Source organism: Bicyclus anynana, chromosome 3 (genome assembly GCF_947172395.1).
Source record: "Bicyclus anynana chromosome 3, ilBicAnyn1.1, whole genome shotgun sequence".
Taxonomy (NCBI): Eukaryota; Metazoa; Arthropoda; class Insecta; order Lepidoptera; family Nymphalidae; genus Bicyclus; species Bicyclus anynana.
This window is the reverse complement of record NC_069085.1, coordinates 17,675,692-17,703,222: the sequence shown is the minus strand read 5'-3', so window position 1 is coordinate 17,703,222 and position 27,531 is coordinate 17,675,692. Positions and strand designations below refer to the sequence as shown.

The following is a 27,531-nucleotide window of genomic DNA, read 5'->3' as shown; positions in this document are numbered from 1 at the left end:
CAACTTTTCAGTTGTGTGCATTTTAAGAAATTTAATATCACGTGTCTCAATCGGTGAAGGAAAACATTGTGAGGAAACCTGCATACCAGAGAATTATATTCATTCTCTGCGTGTGTGAAGTCTGCCAATCCGCATTGGGCCAGCGTGGTGGACTATTGGCCTAACCCCTCTCATTCTGAGAGGAGACTCGAGCTCAGCAGTGAGCCGATTATGGGTTGATGACAACGACAAAACTGTACAATCATCAGTCAGCCAATTTTAACAGCCCACTGCAGGGCCAAGCCCTTTAAGCTTTAAGCAAAAGCTTTAAGCTCCACCATGCTGCTCTAATGCGGGTAGGCGGGCTTAGAATTAGAATTATAATGTAAACTCGGTCATCATAAATTCTAACATGCCAACGTAACCGCCATAATATATACTAATATTATAAAGCTGAAGAGTTTGTTTGATTTAACCCGCTAATCTCGGGAACTACTGGTCAGATTTGAAAAATTCTTTCAGTGTTAGATAGCCCATTTATCGAGGAAGGCTATAGGCTATATATTATCCCCGCATTCCTACGGGAACAGGAACCACGCGGGTAAAACCGCGCTGCTTCAGCTAGTACTTCGATAAATGTCCCGCAACGGGAGGGTAAATTTTTTTTTACAAGTTTTTAACAGTGTTTTGTATATTTTGTACATTGTTAAAAATTTAAAAAAGGAGAAATACATAAATGTATAATTTGATGTTAGGCATATATTTTTTTTGTAAAATAGCGGAAGGTCACGAATAAAACAAATCCATTGTAAATAAAAAGAATAAATCAATTTATTATACTGCATTACAACTGGTGTTGTCAGAGATTCCGGCATATTTTAATAATAATAAAAATAATAAACATCCTTAATAAATAGAATAACTAAGTACAGATTAACATAGAAAACAATTTGTAGGTAAATAGTTTCACAAGCGAGTTAGGTAAGTACATTTATCAATTCATATTGTGTTAGTAACAAAAATAACAGTTAAAACAAAAAAAAAAAAAAGGATTTCGAATTTTCACAATAAGGTTTTAGCTCGGGATCCGTGAAACTTTACAAGTGATTACTATCTAGTTAATTTTTCGTGAGTAGGTCATCATGATGAGACGCTCAACTATTTTACTTACGAAAAATCTAGATAGAAAGAGTGTGGTAATGATATACCGATTTCGAGCATATAAAATAAATTACAATAATATGTTAGGAGTATAAATGGATTTTTAAAAGGTAACTCGGTGGGAATCGTGTTGTTAGAACAAGACGCCCCTGTTGACTAGAAAGTGATCACTTGTAAATATGTTTCACGGATCCCGGGCTATTTAAAGTGTTTCTACAAAAAAAAACAGTGTTTATAAAGTAATAATAATGTATATCTATGTATATGTAGGTATAACCTACTAATATTACAAAAAGGTAAGATTGATAGTTCGTTTGTTTGCATTGAATAAGTTCTGAAACTACTGAACCGATTTGTAAAATTCTTGCTGCTGGAAGAAATAAGAAGGTTCAAAAGGGCTAGAGCATTCAAGAGCTGTAAGACCAGGTTATAAAAAAATGAGGTGGCTATTAATTACTGAAAGCAATACAGAGATAAGGAATACCGAAAAGCCCAGCTTATTGTATTTTAAAGATTTGTAAAACTTCAAAATGGGGCAGTGATATAAGAATAGTTAACTAGAACAAGAAAGAGCAACTGTTGAGTTTCTTGCCGGTATCTTCTCAGCAGAACCTGCCTTCCGAACCGGTGGTAGAATCTTTACAAATAGTCAACTGACGTGTCAAAAGTGCTTGTAAACTAAGCCTACTTGAAATAAATGATTTTTGATTTGATTTAAATGAAATGGCGCAGGGTCTACAATTCTATTAATTTCTTTTACGTACCTTGAACCTTAAGGCCAGTGCATATCTGGTGTGGGGAGGGTGAGGGCAAAGAAGCGCATTTTTAATATCAAACTGCTACCAAATTTTCATTTTATTAACGTTAAAAATAAAATTAAAAACTACTAACACGTGTAGTGAATCAGTCTCCTGTCGAAGTTTATTAATTTTCAACTTCAGTTTGACAGTAACGCTGCGTCATGCCAGATATGCACCGGCCATTATCGAGTATTAGTGATTAACTTTTTAAAATTGTAACTTAAATATTTATTTTGTCTTCTTCTATTAATAAATAAACCTTTCTATTAGGCCATTGCTATAGAGAAGTATTAGCTATACAAAAAAATTATAACAATTGGTGTTATTAGTACAAACTTCACGTTTATATTTTAGTCACCTCATATATTGTCAATAACTAATCTAAAAATTACAAAAAAAGGAAACTATTTTCACGCATAACATTTTCTCAATATATAAAAATCTAGAGAGATTTTTCGAAGTTTTTGGAGTTTTTTTTAAATTTCAAAACTATGTAAAAATAGAAATACAAAATGAAAAAACTTATGCAAGCATGCATGGTGACTTTAGTAGTCGCCTCAAAAGAATAAGGTATGAACTGTATCAGTTAAGCAACATAAGATCGCATTACATAATTATTTTATTAAGATTAAACTTGAATTAATTAGAAAATTAAAAGAATTATTGAAAAAAAATTAAAGCAAGATTTTCATTTTTTTTTCTAAATTCTAAACGTCGTGTATCTATAAATACAATATAAACCCTTTGAATTTAGGCAGGTTGAGCTTGTTATTCATAAAAACCAGGTAGGAATTTTCGGACTAAAGCAGACTATAGTAAAATTCCGGATATCGAAAAAATATCAAAAAAATACCATATTAAGCTCGTATATGATTTTCATAATATGCCGCCGTATTTTCTCGATTTCACAAAAAAAAACAATCAATATGTTAATGGCAGACTGTGTTTGTATATAAAATATAATATAGTAATATTATATAAAAACACAATACATAAAGTATTATAAAATAAACAGTTAAAATGGAAGAACATTGCTTAAGTGTCTAATAAATGCGCCAAGAAACGGATGCATTTAAAAAAAAATACAATTCACTACTATTGAGTATCTATCTGTAACCACAAAAGGTTGTCACTGATTAACACCTCAGTGTATTATACTACAGTACAGTATAATACAGTAGTAGTAACTATAAATTTGGCTAATGAGAGTATTTACTGAAATCGACTGCCAAACGTAAAAAAAATAATTTAAACAAATTAAAAAAACATGCGTTTTTATCATTATCACATCAGCCGATGGACGACCACTGCAGGACATAGGCCTTTTATAGGGACTTTCAAACATCACAATACTGAGCCTGCATCCAGCGAATCCCTGCAACTCGACCAACACTGCGCTTACTAGTGCGGGGTCACCATTCCAGCACTTTGGGACCCCAACGTCCATCGGCTCTTCGAACTATGTGCCCCGCCTATTGCTACTTCAGCTTCGCAACTCGTTGAGCTATGTTGGTGACTTTGGTTCTTCTGCGGATCTCCTCATTTCTGATTCGATCACTCAGAGATACTCCTAACATAGCTCGTTCCATCTAGCTCGTGACTCTGAGCCTTCTCACAAACCCCATTGTAAGCGACTAAGTCTCGTTTTCATAATTTGTTTAATTTTTTTTGTTTGTGAATACATTACTACCTATACTATAAGTATTAAACTCAATTATTCCAATATTTGCACTATAATTTTGAGAATTTACTCCGATTTTTTTTAATTTGGCGGGAGATTTCTGTCTCTACTATAATAAGCCAAACTCTAGTAGTGTACAGTATATTCTCTGTTTAAACATTTGTTTTCAGTTGCAAGCCCTCTTTTAGTTGACAACAAAATGCTTAATACTCATACCTGTACCAATAAAACCTTGGAGAGCTAACATTTTACATTATTTTATTACTTACTGTTATTGTGATCTTGTATATGCAATAAAGTATATGACAACTATTAATTACAAATGAATATTTTTATGAAATCTAATCTAAAACAGAATTATTCTTTCAACTTTTTTTATAAAGTAAATAATAAATAATTAAACTTAGCAGCAAAATTAATAGATAACTTACTAACGTATTATAAATAGGCCAACAGTTAGTAACCTAGTTGACTGTAATTGAAATAATTAGTAACCTAGTTTACTGTGAGTTTGCTAATTGAGTTTTATACAAAAAAATAACTATCCGACATTAATTTTATTAATTAAATAAACGTAGCTATAAAGTTCATACGACATATTGTGTAACACCAATGGGGATGATGACTAGGTTTGAATATATTGATTTTTATGATACATTCGGGTAAATAGGGTCAATGTTAACTAATTTATACATAAAAAGCAAAGATTGTCTGGATATTTGCAAAATAAATGAGGTTATAAAATTTCAAAACTATTAAAAAAATTTTATCGTAATTAGATGAAAATTCATACAGTTTTAGCTTCCTTACATTAAATGTGACATTTTTTTATATATGAACTACAAAGATAAACGCACAAATAACAAAGATATTAGTAATTTTGTTTGAACGCGCATACAAATCTAACGATCATTACATTACCTATGACGTCATTTTTTCGAGCCATTTTGTATGGGACGTTTTTCAGGGATCCGCGGCAGCGCCGCAAATCTGACTCTTTAAATCTCTGTAGCTCCGAAAGTAATGATCGCAGATACCCTGTTCCTTTTACAAAATTGCTTTACTATTAGTATACTCTTAATTTATATACAATTTAAAAAACTGTCATCATCCCTATTAGAACATTAAAAAAAAGATATCAGCAAATAAGATATCTGATAAGAAATTTAGTAATGTCATATTAAAATAAAGATCATACCTCACTGGAACGACTCGGCACTTGAACTCGATCGATTACCACTAATTATAATCGATCGGTGTCAATCAGCGAACATCAGATGGCCCACGGATGGACGCCACCTGTCAACTAGTCAACGTCAGGTGGTCCACGGACGGACGCCACCTGTCAACTAGTCAACGTCAGGTGGTCCACGGATGGACGCCACCTGTCAATATCAATAAATGTCAAAGATGGATGGCCCTCGCGCGTACATCACTCGCGAACGTACGTGCATTAGGAACCCGCGTGTGGACAACATAAGGTAAACACCAAGCAACGGTGATCACCGAGTGGTCCACTCGACGTCTACGAGTGCTCAGCCTGCTGGTGAGGCGTTCAGGAAATGATGTAGTGAGCGTACACCCTTAGTACTCCGTACAAAGTATAGTATCCCTCAAAGGCGATGCTGATCAGTTGCCGAGTGAATCCAATGAGCCTTAAATATATAAATTGGAATTTCTCCGCAAATAACTGTCAATAAAAAAGCAAGTCAAATTAGACGTATAACGTAACAGCTTATATTTACACAAATAAAGACTTGTCTTTTAATAATAATTTAACTACCAATTAGTACCTATTATAATTATTTCACAACACATTAAAGGGCCGTGTTCACTATCGCGCATGCTACATTCCCACTAAATTCTAAAATATTGCACTAAGTATACAAGGCCACTGGTAATAATCGTGTTTATTAAAGGGATAATCGTAACAGGGATCAGAGATTATTTGCAAACGAAATTACTTCTTTTCAAATATCAATTTGTTAAAAAAAATAATTACGTGCTGTATGAATCTTTAAAATAAAGTACAGGGTGTCTGTAATTAATGGATAAAACGCAAACGAACTTGAATAGTTTTGTAAGTGATCGAGTTATATATTTTTTCGGATTTTAAATTTTTTCTATCGTGAATCTGTTTTTTCAAGATAGAATTTTTTTTAAAATTCGAAAAAAATATATAACGTGGCCTCCCTAGGGATTTTTTCACAACTATTCCATTAGTTTTAGATAATTAGGTAGTGTATCTATCATTTGCATTTCTCCATTTATTACGGGACATCCTGTATATAAAAAAAAATAGTAACTACCTATTATACTATATTTATTATAATAGCCTTTCCAATTTATACTTTGAATTGTTGTTGGAGCAATATAACCTTAAATAAATAGAAAACAAAAGCTTTCGGAAATATTTCTTCCACTAAAACTTCTAGTAAAACTCACATATTATGTATGTACCGACGACTTGGGACATACATGTTGGATCGTGAATGAGGCCCTTAACTCTCCCGTTTGGTCTTTTGATAAGAGATTACGTAACACTTCTCATTAACATCAGTTATAAATAAATAACAAAAAGATAATTTGTTATTACAACTTATTAACACTAATGGAATGTTTATTTAACACATACAAATACTAATATAGACTACAGTACAATGTTATACCGATAATCAAGTTGAACGCACCGCATTGACAGTAGCGTCATTACGATGTTTTTCGACAGTGTGAGTTAGGAAGAAAGAAGAAAGAAAAAAGCTTTATTAGGCCACACAAAACAATTTGTTCTATTAATCGTCAGGACAATACCCAGTAAAGGGACCCAACTCAGCTTAATGCTACATACTCTTTATATAAAAAGAGCATGCAGCGCTGGTTTAGTTACGAATTTGACTCTACCTCTCTCTATCTGTAGTACTGTGTTAGACAAAGAGAGATAGAGACGAATTCGAGACTTACATTGTCGTATTATAAAAACATCGTTACAGAATTAGCGCTGCAGTACTGAAAATGCGAATGACGTCATTGTTATGTAACATTATCAAACGTTATCTTTATACCTACGAATACATAGACCTTCTGAATTTTACTATTTTTTTGCAATTAGTAAATTTTAGATAATGTTATAAAGTATTACGGTTAGGATTTGAAATGCTGTTTGGATTTGGCTGTTGGAAAAATTTGGATTTTCATTAGTTCGTACATAATTTGCTAACTCACAACACAATACGTTTCTTCTGTCACCTAACAAGACTCTTGGTTTTTACTTTAAAACATTGTTTTATATTTTGATACTCTAAAAGGATTCTAATATTGTGTGCCTACAAATACAATACAGCTTTCGTTTGTCACAAGAATTTCAAAGTGGGTATTTCATGTGAAGCAGACAGGCAGACAAAAATATGACTATAGAAAATTTTGTCATATTATTTGTTTGTTTAGTAAACTTACTAGTAGTATGCCGAATTCCACCTCTTCTAATAAATTTATCTGAAAACTAAAAGCTGTTTTAAAGCATTTTCATCATTAACATCTTTCAAGGTATATAATATTAATTTAAATAAGAAACAAGCAAACAAGCATTAGTTTTTGCATGGTATGCTTTTACACAAAATGATTGAGGAGTACATTTACCTAATTATACAAAAATTCGCTTCGCTTCTCATGAAATACCCATGTCAATTCAACCACAGTAAATTCAACTATATCCCCCACAAAACAAGGTATCATTTCGGTCGTATTTTCTCGTAGAAATACACTTGCGCGACACTGTTCGTTTCTCGTAATAAAATTTTCCTTTTGACGAATTTAAAATGTTCTAACGCAAATTCATAGAGTTCGTTCTCCATTTTCCACACATTCGATTGCTCTATGATCTCTATGGTTCGTTGTGATGGGTCTATCTTGGAACTGGTTTGTCTCAGATGGGATTTGTTGCTGCTGAGGTAATGTTCTGTTGCGCCTTTGAAGAGACGGGGTAGAACTTGTTCTAACACTGATATGAAGTCTAACATTTCCTCAGTGACACCCACTACTAGGTAATTGTTTACTAAATTGTGCTTAGCTTGTTGTAAAGCCCAGGCGCTGCCCGGTTTCCTAAAAAGGAAATAATAGATTATAAACGATAGTTGTTTAAGTCAATGGTCATATAGCAAAAAGCTTCAACAACTTAACAAACTTAATAGGTCTAAATAATGTGCTTCTGTTTAAGGCTTGCTCTGATATGTTCTGTGAATCAGTTTTGAAGCCAGAACATTTGGATGACTCATTAGTTGTGTTTTATAATTTTAAGCGAAGTTATCATATAACACATCTGCTTATAGTTTTTTTACTGATAGCGGATAAACCCAGTAGAGAAAAAAATAAACTCAACAAACTTTCGTATATAAATTGGAATTTTCAGTTAATGGTATCATCATGTAACATTTAAGGGAATCCACTGTCGTTGGAAGAAACTCAGAAAGCAAAACGTGTAAAATGCGTTTGTTTTTTTTGACTTGACTTTCGCTTAGCTAGTGGATCAAGGATTATAGTATACTCAAAAGCCTCGCACTGAGGCCAGGGGCAGATAAAATCGATGCCCGTGCCAAATATCTCACATTTATAAGTAACAAATATTTATCCACACTGTTATGCATTAGAAATTCGCAAGGAATAATACAAAGACATAATATATTTCCTTCGCAATAAAAAAAAAACTTAATAAAAATTACCAGCATTCAGCAGCGTGCCCACAGAAAAATGGCACCTGTAACCACATGTTGTCAGGGTCACAGTCCGGCTGAGACTTCTCTACACACTCGTCAAATGTCTGCAAATTGTAAACGAGATTTAAAGATATTGATTATAAAAACAAACATACACAAAATGTTCAGAAGTGGGATCAGAGCTTTATTATAAAATTGATGTAAACGTTCAGAAATGGGATCATCATTTGACGGCCTCCGTGGTACAGTGGTACGCGCGGTGGATTTGTAGGACGGAGGTTCTGTGTTCGATACCTGGCTGGGCTTAGGTTTTCTTAATTCAACCAGGTCTGGCGGATTAGAGGCTTCGGCTTTGGCCCTGTTACCACCCAAAGACGTATCGATAATCGATTTAGCGCGCCGGTACGATGTCGTGTAAAAACCGAAAGGGTTGTGGATTTTCATCCTCCTCCTAACAAGTCAGGTTTTAACAAGTTAGCCCGCTTTCAACTTAGATTGCATCATCACTTACCATCAGGTGAGATTATAGTTAAAGTTGTAGAGAGTAATGAAAGAAAATCACACAGAGCTTGAATTTATAGGAGAGGGGATTTTGAGTTAAGACCCACAACTCTGTTCCAATGGGGGTAAGGTGTTATTTTATTCTGTAACAGTTATTTTCAAATTTTAATCACTGGGACCGAAGTCTGAACATGCTCCATCAAGTTTGGGAGTGCTACAGCATCAACATCCTAACTCCAGGATTTTACTGAGAACTTATATCAGAAATGGGATAAAGTCACCTATATCAAAAATGGGATAAAGTCACCTATATCAGAAATGGGATAAAGTCTACTACAGAAATAAGAAGGGAGGAAGAGCATTAAGTGAATTTCGGAAATAGACATTAAAAATAGTTAATGGTGAATTTTCATTACATCATACTTATAATTTCTTTGGAGCACAATATCATTTTGTTGTAAACATATTGTAAGTGAATCAATATACTGTAAATAAATTTAGTAGATTACATACCATTTTATCGCCATGCTTCTTTCTCACTAAGTGTGGTCGAAAGTTATCACCATGTCTCAGGAAGTAGTAATAGGAAACCAGTCTATCTAATGGTTTCCTTATAAGATTAATAAAAATAGGCTTGGAAGTAGTACCTAACCTGGAATAAAATTACGGTTTGATCAATGTTAAATTTACAAAAGAATGTCTCAGCACTGATAGACTAAAACACAACTGCTTTTCATTAAATATGTGAGACTTTTTTTCAATATTCCTTAACAAATTATTATTGGATATTTTCAGTCAAATGTATTAGCAAAAAATCAACTTTCAAATCTATATCTATTGTGTACATATTTGTATTTGTAACACATATAATTCATCATGTTTTCCTCATACATAATTACATTACATATATAAAATAAATTAGTATGCAGATATTAATAGACAAGTATCTAACTCTAAGTGTCAAAATAAACTTATGTCACACATAGACAAAACAACATAAGTAAATAGCTGACTAGGAATATAAAAAACCTTATAAATTAATACTATCACTTTTTATGGCAGTTTTATTCTAGTAAAGGTCAGACTAATAAAGGAAGTTCTTACATTTATTGCAACATGGTGAGGTTTTTTATTTGTATATACTATACTATAAATATTGGTATACTGGGTTTTACCCACATAGTTCTAGTTCCTGTGGGAATGTAATACAGTAATAAATTATAACCTATGACACTAACAAATAATGTGGCTTTGTAAAAGAAGGAGAAGGTAGAGGTGAAAGAATTTTCAAGCACACAAACTTTTATAATATAAGGTATAGATAAAAAAATATTTGAATTTATTATTATTTGCACCTAGTAAACTTATACACCAGAAACATTTACTGTTTTTAAATTACTTCACTCAAAATTTTCTATAACAAATCTCCAGCTATTGTTATTACAATAATAATTAAATATCTTCAAAATAAATGGAAACTAACTTATCAAAGTAACATGAATCCAAACCTTTACCATAATCTTAACTACTACTATTTAATAGACGGTAAAAAAATAGTACCACTAGAGTTTATTTATAGACTCACCTATCAAAATTAAGAAATGCCATATGGCCGTGGTACAGAGCGGGCTTCACATCATGCCATCTGGTCACATTTTGAGCAAACTTGTACTGATTATTTAATGACATTACATGCATGTTGGCCGTTATATTGATATGCAGGACTTTAAAGTGGTTTTTCTTACACAAATCATATGCCACACCGACAAAACTTGTGGATCCTGTTTTGGGTACTCTGTTGTATATAACAACCAGGTCTTCGTCATCTTTTTGTGTCTCTTTTGGGAAGAATTGCCGAGAATCTGTGTGGGACTGCGCTATTCTGAACTCTACAACAAATAAATGAATGTAATGTCTTAATAGAATTTGTTATTCTTATTATACAGGGTCTTATGGAGTATTTTCCATAACTTCAAGGTGTTGACAAGTCCACTTACAGGAGCCGGACTTTTTTGTTGTCCGGAATTTTTTTTTTTTAACAAAAAAAAAACTTTATGTTTTCATACAAAGTAATTCAAATCATTTTGACTATCCATGTAACATACACCTTTATCTATCCTTGCATTTTAAAATATGTAATTGTTGATTTTGATGAGATATTGCAACTGGCACTCTGCACTTCACTAGTAAGCTACTTAATGATATTTATCAATGAATAAGTTTGGCTAGGTCATAATATAAGGATGAAGGGACACAATTTAAGATCTATTTACAAAAGAAATATTTTTTACTCTGAAAATATCTATTTTAGAATAAGGTTCCTTAGACATTTTTAATTAATTTTTCTTAAAGAATATAACCCTTTATTTATGGGAAATACTCCGGAGCACCCTGTATATGCCTTAGAAAGCTTGTTAAGCCTTCAGTCCCAGTCATTATTGTTAACTGCTGATAGTGATTGTTACAAGAGATAAACATTATCACTATACACCAACTCGCTTTGGTGCAGTGTGGTGGGTTTAAGCTCCACATATGCTCTTACATTTGGAGGGAGACCTGGCCCTGTAGTGAGTGCATTGTTAAAAATAATTATTTACAACAAAATACTTCTTTAGAATTGAAGCTATCGTGAGTATTATTCATATTAGGAAGGTAGCCTGGAAGAAATTGCTACTTAGCGATAAGGCCGCCTTTTGTATGCTGATCTCTTCTTAATTTGTTTTTTATTTCACTTGTTTTTGTCTTTGTGGTGTGCAAATAAAGTATATTTATCTTTATCTTTATATTAATTTATATGTGTTATGTTTCAGCCCTTCTAGCGTGCTTCATAATAAATTAATACAAAATACTTGGCTATTCTTAATAGAAATGTGCTTGAAACTAATGACATTGTCCTAAATTTACAGAGTTTGTAATTCATTTCTTGTTTTGTCATATTCACACAAAATACCTACAAATATGTAAATAGGAGGGGAAACATCCATAGGAGGGGTAATATTATAAGTAATTTGGTAAAAAGATACTTGTAAATAAATTGATGATTCATGATAAACTTATGTTAAGTTTAATTGAAATGTTTTTTTACAAGAAAGTATATCATACTTAGTTCAAATAAGTTTCTTGAAAATTTAAATAAAAGTCAACATTTGAATGTTTTAAAAAAATATCTTTTATTTTAATTAAGAATGTAAGAATCTAAGTGCGATCGCGTTAGTGCACTATAAAAAAATACAGGCGATTTCTCTTACGACGCTACAGCTATGTTTTCACGTCAAATACCAACCCAATTTGCGGTAACTGTCTTCCAAACGTGCTATTTCTGACTGGAAATATAGAACGATGGTCACAATCACACAGAGACTTGTTAAAAGCCATAGTTTGTGGACGTTCAACATGTTACACTACACACAACGTATTACATACGAAACCGCAGGCTACGCTACACTGATAATGGCACTGGCATAATTTAAATACGAGCACATTATAAATATAAACAATCCCACTACCACGGGACACCCACACTAGAAAATATATGTAGTTTTCTATTATTGAAGTCGCATTGAGCAAGTATATTTATTCTATTCGCCGTAAAATTCATGTCAAAAATGTTAGGTGTCAAGCGATAATAATGTCAACGTCAAAACCATACTGTGCGATTCTGTTAGTGATGTTCCTTCACAAATAACCAAAATACATCGATAGTACTCAATTTAACTTTTACATTCATAAGTTATACTTATAATAGCCGACGCTCCTTGGTTGCAGCCGAGTAGTTCCCGTTCTCGTGAGAATACAGAATACAATAAGACACTCCCGAAAACTTGACTCTAGACTCTAGCAGAACTTAAAATAATTTTCAAGATTGATTTAGTAGATCCAGAGATTATCACTACAATACCACAAACTTTACATTTTTTAAATTAGTTTACAAGTATCGATCAAGCTTACAAATTAGCATGGTAAACATTTTTAGTTGTTCATTTATTTAACAAATCTTTTGGTGACTATGTCAGACTTGTTTTGTTATTCTAGACTTCGACTTCATAAAATAGAGAATTTCTAACCAAGCCATAAGCAGTAGAAGCTTTGCCAATCGTATTACGAATTTCGATAATTTAGTACCATTTACCGATACTCCATACATGGCTATATTTGTGCAACACTATGCGTAGTGACATTTATATACGTCTCAGTGACAGTAACATTGACATTGTGGAAATTTGACAGCGATGTTTTACGTTCATCAATTCATCAAGCGTTACTATCATGTGTTCAAAATGAAATTTAAATAATAAATCGTAATTAAAACAAAGAAATAATAAAGAGTAAAGTATATTAAATAAATAATTCTAAAATACGTGTAGATTACATATAGTATAGTATGTAGTTACATAAATTAACGAATATCATTTTTTTGAGGTGTTCCTATGACTTTTTAATAGCAAATATCAAAATAATGCGAGTTTATAGTGGTTTCGTACAGGCAACTGGTAAACTGAGAAATTAGTTGAGTTTTACGTGATTTTTATTCTTAACAAGTTAGCCCTTGACCACAATCTCACCAGATGGTAAGTGATAATGCAATCTAAAATGGAAGCGGGGTAACTTGTTAGCAGTAGGATAAAAATCGACAACCCTTACGGTTTCTACACGATATCGTACCGAAACTTCAATCACTTGGCGGTTCGTGTTAGGGTGGTAACTAGCCAAGGCCAAAGCTCCCACCAGCCCAAAAACTTTGAATGCATTATTGTCAGGGTAATTATGGAATATTTGTACCTACTCGTAATAGCAGAGGAATTCCCTCATATATGGAGAAAGGCCTGGCTCTATATCGGGATCATTCCTGATGATTTCAATTATTTTTATTCGTAGACGTGCGGATGCCAAACTATTTATTGGAAAAGATAAAACAATGACTATTATGTTATTAGGATAAATTATTGAAATTAATATTTTAATTGTAAAAATCTTGCATACTGTAATCAGTTGAATGTATAGGTGACTCAATAATTTTAAGACCAAAACATGTACCACATTCTAGTAAATAAATGATTTGATTTGATTTGAATGAAAAAAAATCAGAGTGTGGTGTGTGTTTTTCGGATTCGAAAGACTTTCGTCTTCAGGCACTGAGCAATTTAGAAGGAACGTTAAAAAATGTTGAGTTTCCCGAACGCTGCCCAACCGAGCTCACGAACTGGAGTCGACGTTGAATCGTTTGTATAAGCTCGTCTTCAATTTCGAGGGCATAGTCCTCGACAGTAGCTGGATGGAGCAGTACATTATCATTAGATACACATGATATTCGTCTTAATCATGTCATCATGACCCACTTGTTGACAAACTCTGCTGAGGTCTTCGAACATGGTACTAAGATCATTCAAAGTCTCTGTGGCAGTCTCGCCAATATGGCAGTCGGCAGAGACTCTGCGTGAAATAATGACCTAGGTACCTTAATATTATAAAAATGAAGTATTTATATAAATTTGTTATGACAGCGATAGTATGGATGAGAGGGTGATTGGTGACTTGTATTCAGATTTGAAGCAACGTTCGATGCGCAACATTTTTCCTTTATCGTCATGTAATTTTGTCGTGTTAGTGATTTTGTGCAATAATTATTTGTAGTGTACTTAGATGATCATAAATTGTTAATGAGGGCATGTAGAAAATGTCAAGGGATAGTAAGTTGCATGATCAAATGATCCTTTAAATCTATATTCAAGACCACAAGTCCAGGGACCTGCTCGAGATGTTTCCTTTACCACAAAATTAGGGCACAATCCCTGTCGCTGCTGCCCGTCGCTTTATAATCGTTCACCTTTGACGCCTAGTCTTAAATCTTAAATCAATAAGTAAATAAGTAAATAATAGTTGATTCTTTAGATTTAAATTCGGCTTCGTTGTTCCAATGGCTAGCCCGTGATGACTAATGGCACTGGTCCTGTCCTGTCATGCTGTAATATATTCAAAGTTTCTTTCTTCCAAGAAACTCTCAACTGCCGAACCTACCGTGAACCCGCCCCTGGGAAATTTAGCCGTGCAGTGTTAATAAATAGAATTGGTTGACAATGATAAAATTTAAAATCCCTAAAAGCAAGGCTCGATACGCATTACTGTAAAATGAAAATGTCAATCATCAATCCCGTATCAAATGGCCAAGCCTAAAATCCGAACATTTCAATAAAATCCACCATTCATCCATCGGACATCGGAAGTGCCCTCACGGTCAATAACTTGCTGTTAATAATTGTGATTGTGAATGAAACGTTATAAATCCAAGGTAATTTCATTATGGTATCACGTATAGCATTTTACGTTTAGTTTTCGCAAGTCAGTCGATCACAACGCGTGGTCACGATACGGCGCGAAAAATAGACCGACCTGACATTAGTGCACGTTTCTGGGTCAAATCGCTATCGCGGCCTATTTAGTTACGTTCAGAAATCGGTTTAAAAACGGACGTTTTGACATTTATTTGTTTTTTGAACGCGATGTCGTTGATTTGGTAATTTTTATTTGGATTTTGAAGAAACAACGGATATTGACTTCCATTGTTTATTTATTTTGTTTTTTATAAGTCGACGTTACAATTTTATTATTTTTATTTTAACTCATGGCAATTGTCAGTTTGTTAATCTATTACGCAATACGCCATAACTTGCATTAATTTGAATTTGGCACGGACTACGTAAATATAATTATTAGGCAGCAGAAATTCCCACTGCCGGTTGTACTTTCTCAGATGAGCTCTATCACAGAATGCTCTACTACAACTTAGTAAACAATCAATGACTGTTTTGCCAGACAAAACAGTAATAGTTTTGCTTATCTAGGGAAATACCTAGTGCCACAAAGCGTCTTTCTGCCGCCAAGTACCTATTGCAGCATTGCTGAATGCTGTGTTCCGGTCTGCTAGTGTAATTAATTACGAGGGGTTAATTACCTAACACGGGGTGGTATTTTTAGGACGTGTTATTTGCAGAACTTGCAAAGTTTTGCTGTCTTTAGGCAATGTGTTTTCACTTAACATCCAGTCAGCTTACCACGCATTCTGCTTGGTCCGTCAGATAAATAATTATATTAGTTTAAAAAATATGTTGTTCCTATATCTCTCCTACTATAAGTGTCTACCTATTTTATTAATGTGCAGTCAATGTTAGTGCATCTAATAAATAGAAAAAACTTTAGCCTAAGTAAAGCTTACTTAACTAGTCTACCTAGATTAGCCTACATATAGTTAAGTACCTATTACGATATAAGAAGCAAACAAAAATAGAACCGCACCGGAAAGCTTGCTAACTTAGTAGCTCGTCTAAGTAGCACGTGTAGACAATCGCCCTCTGAGATTGAACGAAACAAATGGGGTGACCGAAATAGAGCAATAATCATTCACTCATATGAATACCTCAAAATGTGGGGAAATTGATTGTAATGGTGCCACGGTGCATTAGTAACTGTCAGTGTTATTATTGGGAAACTTAAATGTGTTTTTTAATTGAATAATTTTTACTAATTGGCGGTAACTATAGTAGGTAGGTTTTGGGAGGCCTGTGCCTACGCCGTAGAGGCGAATTGTACAGTTAAATGATATTTATCAATTTCTCAGGTTATTAGGGCAAAATTGCAAGGTATAAGAATTGAGGCAGGAATTTTCTTCAAAGAATATAAACAGCTTAACTTTAAAATCTTTTAAGAAAATCAAAAACTTTTAAATATTGCATATGTTTCTCAAAATATCAAAAGGACAAAGGATTAGTTATTTTTATTAGATATTTTTAGTTTGATGTGATTAGAAAAGACACATAGGTACATTGATTTATTAGATTAAAGTTCCTCCTTTTTGGGAGTCGAGTCGGTGATAACATTCTTTGTGGTATATTCACCGTGAAGTGGGCCGTTAAAATGGCTGAAGATGATGATGTTTCGGATTCATCCGGGGTTCTTAATCACGAGCTTTACAACCCAACAATATCGTGGTCTATGTTACACTCCTCCGACACGGCTGAACATTTTTACATTTTTATAAAATTTTGTGTACATAATAATCTAATATCGCGTATATAACATGTTTCGGTAAAAATATGCATTTAAACGGTCGAGTAATAAAATAAAACAGTATTTATAAAGCTCTATAACAAAAGAGCAGGATTCAACACCGAGATGTAAATCGGTAAAAAAAGTGTATGAAAAAAATATCATTAAAAAAACCATCACTAAGAACACTTATTAAAGCCTAGTTGCTGTGCTAGGTACTCAAAAAGCCTTCCACTCATAAAGTAAACATAGGCTTTACAAGAGCCTTGCCCCCATTTTGTGTCGTATTCCAACCTAGAATATAAACGTACTCGTAAGATAAGTATCATTATAGTGCTCCTAACCTGGATATTCTACTGCATTTATTTTTCATCATTTTCTAAACGACATTCAGTAATTTCTTATGCTTAATACTCTTACCTGCTTAATGATGTACCTACATTTTTTTTTAAACGGATTATTTGTCTTCTTTTTTAAATGTGATAAATAGTCCTGCCCCCGTCTAATTATAATTCGAAAATATTGTGTTAGGAATGGGTAGGTACGATAATGGTTCACCGGGTTGGGATCGAATCCATCAATCAATCATTCAATTTTTATTTTGCCAGAATATGGTACATTTACATAGGTCTTTTATATTATATTTAAACACTTATCCTGCCAAAGATGGCATGTGAGTTAACAAATCTTACAAATTAATTTACAAATTTACAAATAATAAAAATAAAACAAAGTTCGAATTAATTAATGTTAATGTCACTATTATGTGTAATGTCCCTATTTTAATTTTTCGCTCATCACGAACCCTTGATCTTTGGTGTGAGTCTGGCTCTTTTACTGTTGAGCTATACTAATAGCATTAACAACTGAGTCTTAGGGCCATAAATCATTTCTCTATATCTATCTCGCTTGCACTTATGGGTCTTATGGAGCCGTCTAGTGAAGGGTGTAACAATGAAAGACATATTATCGATAAGTAAAGTTTATTATCGTATCTTGTTCACAAAATTAAAAAAATTAACAATATTTGATTTAATATAATACATATTTCATATTATATAATTATTAACTAAATAAAATTAATCTTCATCTGAGTCTTCATCATCAGAATCTTCGTCTTCTGCCAAATTTATTATATATTAGTATCCATAGTGCGCAACGAGTAACACATGAATGTATTTATTTAATTGCAGTAAACACATTTATAGCAAAAAAAATACGCAATGCAATTACATTAGAAACCGACCAATCAGAATCGTCCAAATCATTATTGACTCATCATTAGCACGTGCGCAGGTAGCCGTTTATCGATAATTAGGGTGCGCAGGTAGGCGCGCTGCACATTCCTATCTTTTTTGACTTTTATGACCGGACGACTCAGATGATAATGCGCATACTATAGTGAGGGCCTTGTTTTAATTATCCGATTTTTATGACCATCAAAAATTATGACACAGTCATCATCTCTTTGGCGATGCACATTGCACATGCAATTTTTTTTCTTATTTATATTTGGCGATAAACATGCAAATTCAAAAGAAAATATTTTTTAAATTAAAGTTATATTTTTTCGAATTTAAAATCATACTAATTGGTGACTTTCACCGAGATTTATGTCGAACAAAATTGAAAATAGGGTAAATATGAGTAAAATCCCTTTGACGTTCGTTCGGAAAAGTCTTGTATTTAATGAACGAATGAAATTAAAAAGCTTTTATAATATAACAAAAGGATCAACGATTCAGCTTTCACAATTCACATTTCAGTCGTTCGTAGCCCCGCGTGTTCAACACACGTTTATTTTTATAATCCCCGATACACCGTCGCGGACGATAAATATCGTTGTCAAAACATAAGTCTACGCAAAATAAATAATAGTCTACTAAATAAAATAAAAAAACATCATTCTAGAAAATAAAATGTTTTGTTTATTCACGCGCGATTTTCACGGGAAATATTTTTTGTTTGAAAAATCTTTAACATATTTTTAATAGTTTTGCGACTAAAAATGTATTAAAAATACTGTAATTATAAATTTATTTCAAGTTTCAACATTTTGATTTATTATTGACGGAAAAATATTAGATTAAAATATTTTTATTAAGTACTTGCAGTTTATTTTTTTCGATTGAAACTTAGGTTAACAAAAGACTAGTTATTTAAATTTTAATTGGATAAAATCTTTCAAACTGATTTTCATCATTGTGTTAAGTACCTAACTAAAGAAATGCTTATTTAATGAAACAAAGAAATAAATAAAATAAATAAAAAATGGAAGTGGACCGTATTCTCTATATTTTCGGAAGTTTCACCCGCAAGAAACAAGAACGCAGGAAATCCTTGGAGCCATCCTCGATAAGTGCTGGTAACAGTCCTCTGAAGAACTCGAAAAACTCTCGACCGATCAGTCAAAACATACACATTGCTCCCAGGACGTCTGCTTATGGGGAGAGGAAGAAAGCAAGAGTCAAGGATTGGGAGTGCGGCATCTGTAGGAGGGAGTTGATAGAACCCAGGCTGTTGTCTTGTCTTCACTGCTTCTGCACCAGGTGTCTGCAAAGCTTGCACCAGGAGGGCGAGGGCGTTTGGGAGGATATCGATGGAGGTAAGTTTGATGAAGTTTTATATGTATTTCTAGTTCTGAGTTTTTTTAATTCCTATCTCTTATTTCTCATTAAAATACGATTCTGTACAATTAATTTAATTGGGTATTATTAATTGTACAGAATCGTAACATTAACCTACTGATAGTATATAATACTATCAGTAGTGGCCACTCGCGGCTTCGTCTTTAGGGATTATTTTTTTTAATTCTGTTTAGATAACTTAAAATTAAGGTACATTACTTAAAATAAACTAATTTGATAATTGGGTTATAAATTTATAATGATTAAATTATAAACTGTTTAGTTTGTCAGACGTCAGCCTGTTTGGCTCCAAAATAGGAGGTCCTGTGTTACATTCGAAGTCCTATTTTCTTCCGATTTTTTTTTCCAAATAACAGTTTCTGTCGAGTCAATTCAGTCCGAAGCTGCGATGTCGATGCCGTAGAGAGCACTTAGCGATCTGTCCCGGCTTCGTTGTGATAGGTGTAAGATCCAAAATCCCCTCTACTCGTATATTTTCTGGTGGGTGGCTTTGGCCGTGGCTAGTTACCGACAAAGACGTGCCGCCAAGCGATTTAGCGTTCCGGTATGATGTCGTGCAGAAACCGAAAGGGGTGTTGATTTTCATCCTCCTCCTAACAAGTTAGCCCGCTTCCATCTTTGCATCATCACTTACCATCAGGTGAGATTGTAGTCAACTTCTAAAGAATAAAAAAATGAGAATTAAAATTTGACGATGATAAAAATAATAACAAAATATACCCACCACCTAGTCAAATTTGGAGGAGCGTGATGTTAATTAAAGAGCTTTCTTCTATAGAGGCTTTAATAAAAAAATAGTGCTTCCACAATTGAAGCTTAATATTAACTTAGTACTAGACTTATTACTAGCGAGTCGATGTGTGGACTGGCCGCTCGGCTTGCGTTCCCACGCACGGTATGTGCAGGTGGCCTGTTCTGGGAACTCTACGCAGACTCAGCGATTCTGCATCCGCGAGTGAAGCTCACGGGTGCCAGACCTACTGCATGGGCAGGCGCCAGACCTGCCTGTTGTCCATACATAACTCCTCCCTCCTTTAGTTCAAATTCAGCGGAGGGCGGAATTTGACGAAAAAGACGTAAAGGGGGGAACTTATAAAGTAACATGATACAGAAGCATATTGCTAAAATAACATACAAAAGGAGTGTTCCGACACTAATACTTTTTACGTTTATACCGCTATATGACGTTTCACTTTGGGCAAACACTTCACTGTCACTTTGTTCTAGACGGTAAGCTAATTGCTGGAGATGTTGAAGATTAACGCCATCCAGATTCATAAGTTTCCTTTTGGGTAGTTCATCTGCTTTAAGTATTGTAGGAAAGTGCATAGTTGGGATTCTTGAATAGTTCACCGGTCTGCCTACTGTTTCATGTCTTTTCAGTGTTAATCCATTTATTTTAAAACTGCAGTTTTCATCTATGGTAAGTATGTAGGTCCCTTTTATGCGTTCACGGGTTTCTTCCGTACTACAGATTTTCAGGAGAAGTGTTTCGAATTTGCTATATATAATCCATTGGTTATATTGAATTGATTCTACTTTTACTCCAGATGTCTCCACCAGGACTGGATCACACGAGCTGGTATTTTGTGAAAGTAACATCAGCTCTTCTAGGCAGGTATCTTTTATTACAGATTCCGTGTCTATATCGTGGCATAAGAATGCGAATTTCTCAATTTCTTTGCAGGGTTTGCTGAGCGGTACGGTTTTCGAACCTTTCACTAATAGGTAAGGAGCTTTGGGTATTATAAGAGAGGTTTGGTTAAATGGATTGGTGACAGGTAGAGGTATCATTCGAAAATAGTTAAATAAGTATTTTTTTACAAGAGGAATATCTAAAATAAACGTTACCTGATTGTTCTTTGAATATGCTTTTAGTTCAATAGATTGCTCAATTTTTAAGAGGTTCTCTAAATTTACAGGATATACAAGCTGGTCAGTTTTTGCAATATCAGATAACAAATTATATAATTCGTCTGTATTGATTACTGACTGGTGTAAGGTTTTCAACTTACTAAATGCTATAGCCGTTTCAATTTCGTCTATTTTAATATAGATCGTTTGAAAGTTATGCAAGAATAAGTGAAAAGTATGAATTAATCTAGTACTGCTTAAAACTCGTTTTGTATTATCAATCCATAGTTTAATGTCAGAAATTTCTTTATCTAGCTGAATTAAATTATTCTTTGAAATTCCCGTCATATTTACGAAGGACTCTACCATCTCAGAAACTATAGTCATTTTTCTTGATAACCTTTCCTGTCGCGTTTTAAAAGTAGTTATTAACTCATCATACCTCATAGCATCGCTATTATCTAAATTCCCAGTAATAATTTTGATTAGTGAACCTAATGGATTTAGAATGCCGCGTTTAGTTCTACTTATTGGAATTAGCTGTCTACATTTTTCTACAGTAATATTCAAAAAATGATCAGTTTGCGTTTTAACATTACTTATATCACTAAAGTGTGTTTCATTACCAAAGTATTTTAATAAATTTATATTCAAGTGCTCATACATCCTAACATTATAATCTAAATCTTCCTTCAGTAAACCTAAATCTAAAATCTTAATATATGACCAATTGTCATATGTAATATACGCTTGACCTTCTTTTACAGGTAGAATACCGGGGTTATGCTCGATCCTCTGGATTAGGCCCTGGATCGTGATGGCTTGAATGAGCAGAAGGGCGAACCTGTGGAGGACGTTTTATGTCTTTAATTGGTACTTTAGAGTCACGATTTTTAATTCTAACGGGTACAGTGTTCCTAAAAATATCTCCGGTTACTTTTGCTTTCTGATACCGGGGTTTATCCTTACTACGTCGGACATTGACACCTTTTATGAATATTTCCTCGCCCTCATTCACATCAAATGATGACTCGCCACCGCGTTTTTCCCTAATCTCAGCTTTCTTTTTTATCATTCTATCCGTAAGGTGCTCGTAAAGGAAAGCTGTTCGCTTAACATGGTCTCTAACTAATTTTTGCATATATCGTTGGTTAAACTCTACGTTGAAAGGGCTGGACGAATCTGTATGTCCAAAAACTATTTCAAAGGGTGTAAGACCAGTAGTTGAATGTATTGTTTGATTGTATGACATTACCGCATAAGTCATAACAGAGGATGCGTCAGTTAGTTTGTGCTCGTACTTAGCCAAACGATATATTTCTAAAATAGTAGAGTGAAATCGCTCTATCAAACCCATAGAATTAGGGTTGTGCGGGGTACCTATGTGAAGTTCGATTTTATAAAAGCTTAACGTTTCCTTGAGTAGTGCATTGTTAAATTCTGTTCCGGGATCGCAATTTATTTTTTGTGGAATACCATAAAACGAGAAATACTTTATAAGAGCTCTTACGACTTCAGGAGTGGATCTGTTACTAAGTTCAAAAGCTTGTCCTATTTTGCTGAACGCATCAATCAGAGTCAAGAAGTATTTTCCTTCTATAGAGAATAAATCCATGAAAATTTCTTCGAATGGTTTGGTTTGTGTTTGAGTGAGCTGAAGCTTAGGCTTTATGGGATTACGATCGTACTTCATTTTTTTACAAGTTTCGCAGGCATTAATTACGGATGAAACCGTTTGGTCCATATTGTTCCAGTAATAGGTGCGTTTTATTTTCATAAGGGTTTCTTTAATTCCCCTATGGCAAGAAGGACCTTGATGGTATTTTATCACAATATCTCTTTGCTCATTTTCGTCTAAAACGTAAGATACTCTTTTAGTACATTCGTAAATTTTGACAGAATCCTTTCTAAACAATTCTGTTACACATTTTATGAAATCTTTACGGAGAGTTTCGGTTTCAAAATAGATAAAGTGCCTAATTTTAGGGTTTATATACTGTTTCAGGAAATCTTTAATTAATTCTATATTTCCTTCAGGCATGTGTGCTTCGAAAACCTTTTGCTTATCGCGACTATAATCTTGAACTATTGTATGGTCCCTATTCCATACAAATATAAGAAATTGGTATGGTTTTGTATCGATAGCTTCGTCAAGTATGGGAATAACTTCACCGTCCATGTCTAATGCAGAAAGAGCAGTGTCAGTTCGTGAGCTACAGGTTATCGTACTTTCAGACGGGGAACGAATCGGGTATGCCATGTTAGAACCGTTAGATCCAGGAGTACGCTTTTTATCATCGTTTTCATTTCTATCTTCGGTACTGCTTAAAGATATTGTGTCGATATTTACTTCAAGGGAACTATCGTCTTCTAAAGCGTTTAATTTTATTCGCGAAAGTGCCTCGCAATTTTCACGAATAGTGTTAACTACACATGCATTATTTTCATATTTCGTCACACGGAATGGCCGACTAAAAATTAAAGTCATTATTTTATCTGAAACGTTCTGAATAACAGTTGTCGCGAATGAATTTACACAATTGACTAAAGCACTAGGCATACGCACACCTTGACCAAAGTCTACAAAATCTAGTATAGCTTCACCGTTATCTAAGCTAGTAGGTATTTTTACTCGAGTTTCAGTTCGCGGCTGTAGAGTTAATTCAACTGGGGGGTTATATACTATTGGTATATCTGTATCGCAAGTACGTAAAATTAGGTTTTTCATATCAACGGTAGCATCCAGCTGTTTTAATAGATCCGAACCTATTAATCCGTCATAACGTTTATCCACGTCATAGATGTAAAATTTATGACTTGTCATGCTTTTAAAGGTTTTAACTAAAGGTATGTGTATCACCTCCCCATGCTTGCTGCTAGCATGCGTACTTATAACTTCGAATGGTTCCGTATATTTGTACATGGAAAAGTATTGGTTTGCCTTTTCAGGACTTATGAAAGAGCGCGTGCTACCAGTATCAATCATGAACTTGGCCTGAATTTCAGGGAGTTCTATGTGTGGTAGTTTAAGTATACTATCACAGTTGAGGTGTATTATCTCTGGTCTGTTTTCCGAGACTATCATGTGAAAATTTACATCGGCATCTATTTGTTGGGGATCACACAAGGTTTCAGGTTCGTAGCCAGAATTTTGTACAGGGTAAGACTCTTGTGGGATTTGGCTATTTTCGTCGTAGTTATTTTCTGGATACGTTTCATAAAAGTCACCGCAATCATTATTTTCGCCTATTTCAAGATCGTTGTTATAAAATACATTTTCTTGAACCTCTGCCATATTTTGCCTTATCTGAGGGGCGGTACGCATGGATACATCAGTTGGCATATTATAATTATTGGTTTGCCTTGGGATACCAAATTTAAAGTTATTTTGATTTCCAAAGTTACCACTGTAATTACGATTATTATTATTGAACTGTGGAATTCGACCTGACTGGGGAATACCGAATTTAAAATTTTGTTGTTGGTTCGGTATACCAAATTTAAAATTATGTTGTTGAGTCGGGATTCCGTATCTAAAATTATTATTTTGTGAAGGAATCCCAAATTTAAAATTATTATTATTGGGTCTCCATTGCTGTTGGAAATTATTTTGAGGGTAAAAACCTCGATTAAACTGGTTTGGAATGAACTGATTTCGCTGCGGTTGCGTTACGCCATATATCGGACTTGCTGTTTGCGAATTATTTTTGTGAGGCATATGAATAAACGGATTCTGATGAAACTTTTGTTGATTCTTATTTTTTGCTTTATACTGGAATTGAAAGTTTACTTCTTCCGTGACAATTTCTAAAGCGGTCTCTAAAGTCTTGGGGTCTTTTAATCGTACTATACGAATTAAATCCTCGGGTAAATTATATAAAAAGACGTTAAGTGATAAATTATTGTATATAATAATTTTGGAGCTTTTAAGGGGCGCATCCTGCCTATTTATTTTTGATAATAAAATGTTACGGACATTCTGAATTCTTTTACAAAAGTCGGAATATGATTCACCCATCTTGATTTTTAGCGACTCTAACTCTATAGCTACGCATTCTTCCGATCTAGCGTCACCGAAATGTTGGATAAATGCTGTTCTCAAATCCTGCCAAGTTACAATGTCTTCCCTTTCACTGATAAGAGAAGCAGCCCTACCAACGAGCCTACTCGTTATCACGTGAAAAAGGTATAAATCCTGAGAGATAGTGTCACTTTTCCTATAATTTAAAATGATGTATTCACATTTCCGGAGGAACAGGTTTAGAAAACTTGACTCTCCATCAAATTTTGGTATTAATTCAACTAATTCTCGGGGCACAATTTCAACTTTTTCCATTTTTTTTTTTTTTGAGATAGAGAAAAATAAAATAAAATAACACAAACCGATTTAAGCAGTAACACTCGTTTAGTAGTAGCAGTAACACTTAGCCTTAACTTTAACTTAACGTTACTAAACTAACTTAATAAAGAATCTCTTATTTTTTCTTATTTAATTTTAAAATATTTATCTTATTTATCAGTTAATCGATTTAACTTGATATAATAAGTAATCTTTAATTATTACAATAATTAAACTTTAATTAATAAAATTAATAATTAATTAGTTAATTTATTTAACTTGATTTTATTTAACTTGATTTCATTAATTGATCATTCATTAATCATTACAATTTATATTTTTCTTTCAATTTAATCATAAAAAAATCTTTATCTTAATCTCTAACTTACTAAAATCCTAAAAACTCTACACAGGTAAGGGATGGGACACACACAGGAAGTGAAAAGTTCTACTCACCCCTTATACGCCGTCATCCTCCCCGTTAAGCAGGTTTCTAGTCTTCTCTCTTCTTTGACGTATTTTTTTGGTTCGTCAGACTTTCGCCGGCCTCGCGCAAGCGTCGATTTTGGGACCCTGCACGGCGTTTACGAAAATCTGCACCGGCTGCGCCAGTCAAATTTGGAGGAGCGTGATGTTAATTAAAGAGCTTTCTTCTATAGAGGCTTTAATAAAAAAATAGTGCTTCCACAATTGAAGCTTAATATTAACTTAGTACTAGACTTATTACTAGCGAGTCGATGTGTGGACTGGCCGCTCGGCTTGCGTTCCCACGCACGGTATGTGCAGGTGGCCTGTTCTGGGAACTCTACGCAGACTCAGCGATTCTGCATCCGCGAGTGAAGCTCACGGGTGCCAGACCTACTGCATGGGCAGGCGCCAGACCTGCCTGTTGTCCATACATAACTACCTACTCTCAATAACTCCACGGTCAGGTGACTGGAGTAGCATTGTCGTGTACCTATCAACTTTACGTACACAGTCGAAAACTATCTATTTATAATAATTTACCTGTATAATATGTGGTATTTATCCAATACGCGCACATACCCTCACTTGATAAATTTAATTGGTTTCTTCGGGTATGTGTGCGTTTTGTATTATATTATAAGTTATTATTATTGTATTTTATTTTTTATGTGTGTTGTGTATGCTGTTGTTTTATATGTTGCTTATTGATTGAGAACTCCGAGTGCTGACGACGATTGCCAGTGTGCAGAGAAACTCGATCGAGTTTATGTCACACTGATAAGTTATTTAAGTATAGTTAAAAAAATGTATATTTATATTTAAATAAATAAATATTGAAATTGATGATAAACAAAATGACGAAACTAGCTTCCAAAAATCGAACCTAATACATCACACCAAAAGACATAGTCATCTGATGAACCAAATATAATAACTCAACGGCTGCACATCACAGTATTATGCCATAAACCAACAGTTAAAGATAACAGTTAAAGATAAACGTTTTATTGTAGTGGCCTGTTTATTTTTTCGGCATCTGGTTGAGGTATTAACCTCTCTAAGTAGCTGTTAATAGATCGATACTTAAGCATTGTGTGGTATTATATGACCAGAGCAGTGGCTTGCACAAGGTTTTTAACTACGGTAAGCATTTTGTATTTTCCTTCTGCAATTCAGGTTCGTGCTACTGGGTCAGAGTTAAGCAAAGATCTATATCTTGGCAAGTTAAAGACGCTCCCATGATATGCGGGCGACGGGGGGAAAGATCTGCGCGGGTGTGAAGTCGTACGCGCGGGGCAGAGGGGAGGACTTCGCGGGTATGAATTCGTGCGCGCGGGGCATAGCTTACCCC

General features: G+C 34.0%; 3 protein-coding genes across 4 annotated transcripts in view; 1 reads left to right on the top strand and 2 right to left on the bottom strand.

Annotated features, from left to right (window-relative positions):
* Positions 1-785: 785 nt before the first annotated feature.
* LOC112047947 (heparin sulfate O-sulfotransferase) lies at positions 786-12,981 on the bottom strand. Its single transcript, XM_024085271.2, has 5 exons — positions 12,115-12,981; positions 10,417-10,720; positions 9,345-9,483; positions 8,337-8,434; positions 786-7,719 (listed from the first exon to the last, which is right to left on the bottom strand). The coding sequence occupies exons 1-5, from the start codon at positions 12,224-12,226 to the stop codon at positions 7,350-7,352; spliced, it is 1,023 nt and encodes a 340-aa protein (XP_023941039.1). The 5' UTR covers positions 12,227-12,981; the 3' UTR covers positions 786-7,349.
* A 278-nt stretch (positions 12,982-13,259) lies between these two features.
* LOC112047934 (tripartite motif-containing protein 45) overlaps positions 13,260-27,531 on the top strand; it is a 32,082-nt gene continuing 17,810 nt past the window's right edge. Inside the window, exons 1-2 of one of the 2 annotated variants that reach the window (XM_024085249.2) lie at positions 13,260-15,342; positions 19,178-19,476. In XM_024085249.2, the coding sequence (XP_023941017.1) occupies positions 15,329-15,342; positions 19,178-19,476 (313 nt within the window). In that variant the 5' untranslated portion in view covers positions 13,260-15,328. Of the gene's footprint in view, positions 15,343-19,083; positions 19,477-27,531 lie in introns of both variants that reach the window. The other variant, XM_024085245.2, reaches the window with a different exon arrangement.
* Positions 20,381-26,636, bottom strand: LOC128199666 (uncharacterized). Its single transcript, XM_052890129.1, has 2 exons — positions 26,169-26,636; positions 20,381-22,217 (listed from the first exon to the last, which is right to left on the bottom strand). The coding sequence occupies exons 1-2, from the start codon at positions 26,183-26,185 to the stop codon at positions 20,444-20,446; spliced, it is 1,791 nt and encodes a 596-aa protein (XP_052746089.1). The 5' UTR covers positions 26,186-26,636; the 3' UTR covers positions 20,381-20,443.

Excerpts from the sequence above, each read along its gene's own strand:
- LOC112047947 (XM_024085271.2), bottom strand. The coding sequence starts at position 12,226 with ATGTTGAACGTCCACAAACTATGGCTTTTAACAAGTCTCTGTGTGATT. Across the intron at positions 10,721-12,114 it reads AGACAGTTACCGCAAATTGG|AGTTCAGAATAGCGCAGTCC; the intron begins GTTGGTATTTGA and ends TATTTGTTGTAG. Across the intron at positions 7,720-8,336 it reads GGGCACGCTGCTGAATGCTG|GAAACCGGGCAGCGCCTGGG; the intron begins GTAATTTTTATT and ends TTTCCTTTTTAG.